At 37.1% G+C, this 9,433-nt stretch overlaps 2 protein-coding genes across 2 annotated transcripts in view; one reads left to right on the top strand and one right to left on the bottom strand.

The window, feature by feature from the left end:
- Positions 1-3,997: 3,997 nt before the first annotated feature.
- On the top strand, positions 3,998-5,607 carry nkx6.2 (NK6 homeobox 2; the record flags this gene model as incomplete). Its single annotated transcript, XM_080536832.1, has 3 exons — positions 3,998-4,409; positions 4,768-4,940; positions 5,353-5,607. The coding sequence occupies 3 exons, from the start codon at positions 3,998-4,000 to the stop codon at positions 5,605-5,607; spliced, it is 840 nt and encodes a 279-aa protein (XP_080392958.1).
- Positions 5,608-7,470: 1,863 nt separating this feature from the next.
- inpp5a (inositol polyphosphate-5-phosphatase A) overlaps positions 7,471-9,433 on the bottom strand; it is a 187,478-nt gene continuing 185,515 nt past the window's right edge. Inside the window, exon 15 of the mRNA XM_080537304.1 lies at positions 7,471-9,403. The gene's annotated coding sequence lies outside the window, so the exon portion shown is untranslated. The remainder of the gene's footprint in view (positions 9,404-9,433) is intronic.

Here is a 9,433-nt window from a genome sequence, read left to right as displayed (position 1 = left end):
TCTTCCATTATAAGTCATTGGCCATTCAAAGTCGATGGGGTTTGACCTCTAAGCCTACTCACTCCCATGAGGCTTGGTTAAAATTGCATTATATCCGTTTTTGTTGAATCTGACCTTAGTGGATTTGCATGGACGCAAGTTCTCGATAACATTTGTAATTGCTAAGCTATACACTTTTAAGGTTTGTCATTAACCAATGTGGCGCATGCATTTTTCATCTTTATCTCCCTTTAAATACAATGTTGTTGTTGTTCCTTGGTGAAATCTAGATATAGAGCTACAGTATGAACAATTATTTTGAATATATTTGTGCCGCTAGAGAGCGCCCTTATTCCAGTTTTAAAGGGTTCGGTGCGACGGTGAGTATACTGAATCATTTATGTTCGCTCAACATTCATGAGTCAGTATTTTCGTCTTTTACAATCGCAAATCTGAAATGTCTCCTGTACCAATTTCTCATTGTGACTTATTTATTGCAAGCCTAATGTATTCTACCTCATAACGCTCAGAGTGAAAAGAAAATAATAATACATTGTTCACACACACAACATTCACACAACATTCACACAACATTCATACACATCTTTGGCTGTTCTCTCAGCAAGCGTAGGTTATAACGATAAGTTATTGATACAGTTTCTCTACAACTGCTCAACATGTATCACGGTATGTTGTGATCCACTTTGTATTATATAGATCTGGCATCTAGATATATGAGCTTGTTTTTGTTTCTGATTTCTACGGTATAAGCTTGTATTGCTGTAATGTATTTCTAACATATTTTATATTGATTATCGATTATCGAACTCTCCATCCATAATATTCAACTAGCCTAGTTATTAGTAGAAACAAGTTACATTATTGAAATAAACTGAAACTGAATTGGTAAAGGTCTGCCGCTCCTACTCACACCAAATAATAAACGATATTAAACAGAACAGAATATAATATAATAGATGATTTGTTGCTCAATATAGACAATTGAATAATATGATATAATAAAAACTATATTTTTTTTTACCAGGGGGAACTTCAGGTGTGGTATTCGGATAAGACAATAGAATAAATACTGAACATTCAGCACGATATACACAATTCATGACAAATACTCATAGGCAGTTATTACAATCAAGTTAAAACTAAAAACAATGTTCATTTAAAATTCTTATTGATGCAGGCGCAAAACTAATATGGTTAAGAGCTCTCTTTGAAGGTATAACGGACTTTACGTCTCCGTCTCAATGGCACGTGTATACATAAAACTATTAATAATGGCAATAACTACGAGCGTTTATGTATAGCCTGTCTGTATCGATGCGTGTGTCGTGTCATGAGTGTGTCGTGACCTATTACCTACCAACCTCTCTGGGAGACATGACTTGCCAGTAGAGGGCTCTTCGAAACTATCATCTCAATCTCTGTGCCTCAATTAAATAGCCTAGTCAAATGGTTGATTTCAAGTATATTTGCCTTGAGCTTCTTTGCCAACTTCAATTGAATTCACACGTGGTATATTTATCAATAATAACAATACATTCATAAATTAGTAACATTATTTTCATAATCTATTCTCCTTTTTTGTTTCTTTTTTTTTTGTACATGCAACATGTAATTTAAGTTGCTTGCATATAACTGCAACAACAAACAACTGTATATTTACAATGGTAATTATTATAATAATTACTATTACTATTATACTTTGAATAATTATAGTCATAATTATAATGATGATTACTATTTTGTATTATTATTATTATTTATTTGTATTATTATTTACAATAATAGAACAACGTGGTGAGAAAATACCCAATTCATTTTAAAAACATAGCAACGCTTTATTTAGATTGATAAAGCCTAGTGGAAATGTATCCACCGAATATTTAAAGACATCATATTCATGCTTACCGCCAATTCCTTTGGTTGAGCAGCAGTGTGATTGTAGATCGACGGTCCTTATTACAAACTTATTTAGCCTATTGCTCACCCATGATAGGCCTATGTCCAAAATAAAAATAATAACCTTACACGATTATGGAGGATATAGATATTTTTCGATATAGGCCTACTAAATTCTCCAACATTTGTAAACAACGGTGATTATAATATGGACTATCAACGTTATTTGTGAATTTATAAAAAAAAAAAAATATGATGATTGAAATCATTTGAAATCAATTAATAATTTATTTAACAAAACATTACTATTACACCCTTTGGGATTATTGTTTATGTTAATTAGTTATTTGGTGGCTGGATTGCAACTGGGTTTTAGTCTTGTTTATTTATGTTATGTTTATGTTGTTCTGTCAGCAGGCAAACAGTGGTTGTTTCGATATCTTCGATATTCCTAATGCATGTATTGACATAATTATACAGTAGGTTTAGGTTAAAGGCCTACATTACAGATAGGATATATTGATTGTGGCTCATGATTGAGTTATCAAACAGATATTTGAAAAGCACTGTCACACATTTGTTTTATCCATGTGTAGGCTACATTTCCTAATGAATAGTTTGGCAAGTGGAGTCCAAGGTCTATTTTTAGCTGAATAAAGAAATGTAGGAGAAAATTGGACAACATTCATGTTCGAAAATGTCTTCAAATTGACGTTTTTCCCTTCAGCTATTATGCCAAATGTGCATTTACTGAACCCTTTAAAATGCCAGCGTGGCCATATTTCACTCGAACAACATTCTCACATCTAAATATTAAAATATTAGCACCGTGGCAGGATGCAACAGTCAATCTGATGACGTCTCGATCAACGAGCTTCTCAGACGGTCTCGCCTCAACAGGCCAACGCAGATAATGAACGCAGCAACAATGATCACTTGAGTAATAAAAAAACAAATGCATAGTTCACTGATTATGTTTAATGTAGTCAGGCACCAGACAAGAAAACATGAATTGGTTAATCTGACATCTTTTGTAATTGTTTATTAACAAGGCTATTATGTGATACCATATTTCGACCCACGTAGGCCAACAGCCAACTCTCAGTCGAAAATAAAAACAGATTTGCAACAACACATGAACTAAATAAGTCCAATTCCAAATGATCAAATATGAAGAGTGTTGCTGAATACTTCTAAAGAACGCAACAACAACGAGCACATATCCTGAATACATAACATAACACACTAATAAGCTAATACAAAGTAATTTAGTGAAACGTTAAGAGCCTAACATAAAAATGGTTGCAGATGAAAATACAAACGATTGTGGTCAACTTTAGCTCTCAATGTGATGTCGCTATTCATTTTCTCATCATTGAACTTATTGCGAAAATGGGATGCGAAAATAATCTTCTCTTCGATTGGAAACAGTATAAACATCATATAGCACAGCTGTGAGTTTGATGTAGCCAACATGGAAGGGGAACGGTGACAATGTAGAAATGTTAAAACAATGATTTCTCCAGTGCGACGCATCATTAATAGCGGTACAATAAGATCCTGATGGAGTGCGGCTTTGTCCGTGAGAAGCACATGCAAAGTGCGCGACTGTCGTGCCCTCCAATCAGAGAGAGGGCTCACTCAATGTTAGCCAATAGGAAATATGCGCATGCAGGTGGCTGCGCGGTTATCAGTGAATCCCGCTTCACTCACCTCATAGCCGGAGTCAATTTACCAAGAAAGCCGACCCTTATGGTCACCATCAAAACCACTAAAAAAACATCATCAGATCTTCTGACTTCCGAGTGGATTCTCGTTGTGGGACGCATGCAACAAACTCTCAACATACTGACAGTCTGAGACGGAGAGCTTTTTGATCAATCTTTATCTCCGACTGCGCAAGAGATCAGATTCTCTCTCAGAAAGTGTTTTCCTCAAGTTGAAACGCTCCTCGGCTGATGCGTATCGGGGATATATCTCAGACGCGCCTATAGTGGCTTCGGCGTATATCCACCCGTTCGGTTCACCTTTCTATTAATTTCTTTCACAGTTTTATTTCCATTTTTTTCCCTCGAGCGAATTTGGTGGTTCATGCTCACAAATGTTAGCTGTGGGGCAGATGGATGCTAACCGGCAGAGTGCTTTCGTCCTGGGCAGCACGCCGCTGGCAGCTTTGCACAACATGACCGAGATGAAGACGTCTTTATTCCCTTACACTCTGCAGAACCCGGGCTTCAAGGCGCATTCGCTCACACATCTGAACTCGCAGCTTCCCCTGGGAACACCACATGGAATTAGTGACATCCTGGGGAGACCTATCACCGCGGCCGGGCAGCTGCTTTCGGGCTTTCCGAGGATAAACGGCCTGGCCACCACCGCAGGAATGTACTTCAACCCCGCGGCCGTTTCTCGGTACCCAAAGCCCCTGACGGAGCTCCCGGGGAGGGCGCCCATATTCTGGCCCGGAGTGATGCAGACCTCCCCCTGGAGGGACCCCCGAGTCCAGTGTCCCGGTAGGTTCAGTCTTCTGACTTATTGCAAATGGTTGAATGCTTCTAGCCTAAATTGCGGTTTTTTGTAGCCTACTGTTTTGTTTTCTTAAATACAGACTGTTGACTAAGACAACAGATATATCTGTTTATTAAATACAGATATGTTCCGCACGTTTTGGCTCATGAGTAATCTAAATATTGCCTACAAGTTAAGTTCGCTCATCTTCAAACACAATTAATGCGCAATTGACACCTAGAACAATTCAGACTGTATCACATGTTTCGGTCAATTGTAGTGAAATCATGTATATCTACTAATGAACTGGCGTTTCAACTTCTCACTGCATGTGTTTGACTCCAGTCTTAAATATGTTTCTAGCTCAAGCGAACATGATGCTCGACAAGGACGGGAAGAAAAAACATTCCAGACCGACTTTTTCAGGACAACAAATTTTTGCTTTGGAGAAAACTTTTGAACAGACGAAATACCTCGCCGGTCCAGAGAGAGCCCGGCTGGCTTATTCTTTAGGGATGACGGAAAGTCAAGTAAAGGTACGAAATGCAACTTGTGTTACATGATTTGACATTTATATGTTTCATGATCTCTCTGTAGATTTGCCAAACTGTCAGTTATTATGGGATTGTTTGTTGTTTGTTTTGGTGTGTTCTGAGAAGGTTATCCTATGCACATAGTATTGTAGTCCTAATTATAAGTCATAACATAAATAACAACAATATATTATTATGACTATTATTATTAGCCTGTTATTGTTAGAGACCTAGGCCTATGTCCTGTTAATACAGCAGCTTGCAGTATTGGCCTATAGTGTACCTTTTATGGTTATAATATCCTCTATGATAGAGCTTCATCACATTTATCCTACAATAGCCTAATAATGCGCATTATCGAAATGTAGTGTGAGAAGTCAGTAATAATAACATGTGATGTGATTTCCCTTCATAGGTATGGTTTCAGAACAGGAGAACCAAATGGAGAAAGAGGCACGCGGCGGAAATGGCGACAGCCAAGAAGAAACACGACTCAGAGACGGTTCAGATGAAGGAGAGCGACGAGGACAACGAGGACGATGACGAGTACAACAAACCTCTGGACCCAAACTCAGATGACGAGAAAATAACGAGACTTCTGAAAAAGCACAAGGCGACCAACCTGTCCCTGATCAGCCCTAACAGTCACAGCTCACAGGACACCTTGTGATGTCAGTGACAACTTGTCGAGCAGAGACTCAAACTCAATGATGCTTTTAAAGCTAATTTAACCAGGGTATCAATTGTTCAAAAGGAGAGAAAGGGCGCCGGTGGGTGGTATGAATGAGTTGTGTTGTACAAACGAAAATGTAAGTGAGATGTATATATTTTCTACTGAGTAAGTTATGTTATTAAACAAGTGTAAAGAACTCTGGCAGCCTTTCCCGCAAATCCTATTACGCTTTGGCCCCTATATACCCTCTCAATAGTATAGCTTAATTTTGTTATATTGCTGAATAATAATAATAAAAATAATAATAATAATAAAATAATAATAATAATAGTGTAATGGCCTACGTCGCCCACCTCTCCAACTTTTACATTTATAAATTCAACACAGGAAGGCCTACACAATGTACAAATGCAAATGTTGTAAATTATAATGTAAAAAGCTTGTTTTAACGACTTTCACTCAGACAGTTTTCTTTTATCATTTGGATGAGTTTGTTTGATTTCATCAAACAATTACAGACAACTGTCCGGCATCGTTTATGTTGAATAAGAGAGTATTATTGCTTCCGCGAAGGTTAAAGGAAGAAAAAAAAAACGTTGTATTATGAATAAATTATTTAACAATCTTTTGTATATATGGTATTGTGTTATTGACCAGCTAAATAATTTTTCCTTTTTTACCTGTAAGCCCATTTTGAAATTAGACTGGTAGGCTATTACCAAGGCAAATTATAGGAGGCGGTTATATTTTTTTCTACCTCTTATATGGAAAATAAATCTGCATTTGTTAGATTCTAAATATATGACGGCTATGTTATCTTTTGTTAGACGTATGTGACATGTTTTGTAGGCTATGTAATATAGGCTATATAGGCCTACATTTGAAACTCCATAATAACTCGCTATAGAGCGCACATGTAAAAACAAAGACATTTCTATCCCCATTTGACTATAACGAGTTGAATCACTTGATCGGTTCTACTAACATATTTTCGGGATTTAGCATTTTCTTTGCAAGTTGATGTAATGTAGTGATATGCTTATAGGCTTTCACGATACAACTCAATATCTAACCTCTTCAAGCGCATATATTATCGAGATTAGCCTATATAGATATAGATATTATCATTTGAACTAAGAGATCACATTTCTGACGTCAATGTACTTAAACTACACATTGTTGGCCTAACAGTTTTAAAACATCTTACTTGGAAGAGGGTTGTCGTCGCATTTCATCTAAGCTACTCGTTTCCAAATAGTTCTATCGTGTGTCCATGTATGAATCACACGAGTTGTCCACTCGAACCTTTTAATTCCATATAGGTCTACAGAATGGGAATTGTGTGACTTTTTCGGAAATGTGTAGGCTTAGTGTATTTAAGAGACCCAAACTCGTTCACGTCCATTGGTGAGAACCACCTGACATGTTACATTTTAAGAATGATAAACTTATAGACCTATATAAACGTATATATAGATATAAACATATCTCCCCCATATCAATAGACTCAGTTCTGATAGCCAGTCACACTTCATACCTTGAAATATCAATTAAAATGTATATCGGGCGAAGTGCATCGTGTCGTATACTGTACATGGAGACTAATTGAAACACAAATGAGCTCTTTACTGTTGGCCTGCTTACCAATAGAGGACCTGCATGCAAGGCAACTTGATCGGAAGTAGACACCTACTATAACATGCTGAGAAAGTTGATCTTAATTGTGTGCTATAGATTCCATAGGTGTACGAAAGTGATAGATGCGGTGAATTGATGACAAAAAAACCCCCATTGAGTTCTAATGGTTTTATTGCTTGAGAACCGCATAACCAACACAAGAGGCCATGCCGTCCAGGGGGTAGAACCTCGAACTCGTGAGCTTAGAATGATAAGGTTCTATCTCCGTTTAGGGTAGTTCAGAGATATTGAGCGATATTGAGTTTTTACATTCCATTATGTTTTGTGAGATGGAACCTTAGTATTTTATGAATTACTAACTCAAAAATGTCAACATTTTAAAAAAATAACACCACACAGGCATTAATAAACACCTAATGGATCAGATTATGTAAAAAACACAATTTTGACAAAAATGGAGATAGAACCTTATAATTCTAAGCTCACGAACTGCTTTAAGAGAAGAAGGGTGAACAAACGGCGGCTTCTCCCATCACGTGACCAGCGGGAAAAACAAGCAGATTTGCCTCCAAACCAAACCACACTGTCAAGACCACATCCATTCTGCTGCAGGGCACAAAATCATTTCCACTTGCCGTGATTTAGATGAAGAAATCAAGGATCAATCTAACGGCTTCGCACAGCCTGTGAACTCTGTAGTGTAGTGTAGTAAATTAAATCAATAAAAGGAAACGTTTGCATTTCATCAACAGTCTCCCCTAATCGCTGTTTAATGCTTCAACGAGCGATGAGAGGAAATTATTTGCAAGGCTACACACCAAATTAAAAAGCAATTATTCCTGGTCTTTCCCGCCGTTTATAGCGTTTTTTTTTATTTTTTACAATTGATATCAAAACCTTTATCTATCGGTTGGACTTAAGTATTTTATGTTAACTCTTACACATGTCATGTCTGTGTACAATACTTGGCACCATAATGCAGTAACAAACATATATATATTTAAAAAAAAGTTTACATTTTGAAATATACCCAAGCCTATCTAAAAACATCACATTCAGAACCATAATATTATTACATAGAAATAAGTTAGAATAATAATAATAATGAAATAATGTGAGACTGCTATATGAAACAATATCGTATATACTTGCATGATCTATGGCACTGCTTAAACATTCTTGGATAGGCTATATAAATCACGTTGGCTGAAAAGTAGTTTCTTCTTGTAATGACTAGATTCAAAGGTATACGTTATGGCTGAAGGAACACCCAGAGAAGCCACATTGTCTCCATAGGTCAGCAGAACAGTTTGGTAAGAATGATACATTATCTCTTTAAAAAGTACAGTTTATAAAATGAGACTCAGCTGATGTGTGTGGCATGGCAGTGTGTTATGCACACAAGTCAGCAATAACAACTCAAAACACACACACACACACACACACACACACACACACACACACACACACACACACACAAAAAAGAAAAATCATTGAAATGAACTGAAGATATCTATCTAATCTAACAAAGGGACCACAAAGTTTGGTCAGAAAAGAAGAGAACGCCACTAAAACCATCAACAACTATGTTATACTGTCCAATGTACAAATAAACCTAACAATAGATATACAACTGGTTTTGCATTGCACTTTTTCTTTTTAAAACATCTTACATACTGTATTGGAAGTAGCTTCTATATAAAAAAAAGCATACTTTGAAAATTGCAAATATGGTATCTAAAATAATGTAGTAGGACTGGTTTCTATTAGAGTTTTGGCAACAAGGCTATGACATGAAAAAGAGATGTCCGTCCTTTCTCAGGGGAATGGGGTGCATGGCAATGGGGAGGTCAGGGAGGGGTCTTATCTGGGGGTCTGGGGTGGGTAATCCCCATACTGAAGCGTTTGGTGGAAAACAACGGTATTGTTATTGTATATGGATGAGGTGTAAAAATGACTTCAACTGGTCAGCACTGCTGAAAAGTCTATGTAGGTTTGTCTGTGTGTGCGTGTGTGTGAGTGTGAATGAGTGTGTGTGTGTGTGTGTGTGTGTGTGTGTGTGTGTGTGTGTGTGTGTGTGGATGTCCTGTGTCTGTCTTGTATCTTCACAGAGGCGCTTCACAAGAGATCTTGTCCACCCTTTGGCACCACTTCCCTGACAATATGCAGAAAGGAAAAAAATCAC

This window comes from Nansenia antarctica, assembly GCF_963989245.1.
Source record: "Nansenia antarctica genome assembly, chromosome: 1".
Taxonomy (NCBI): Eukaryota; Metazoa; Chordata; class Actinopteri; order Argentiniformes; family Microstomatidae; genus Nansenia; species Nansenia antarctica.
This window is presented reverse-complemented; position numbering and strand designations above follow the sequence as displayed.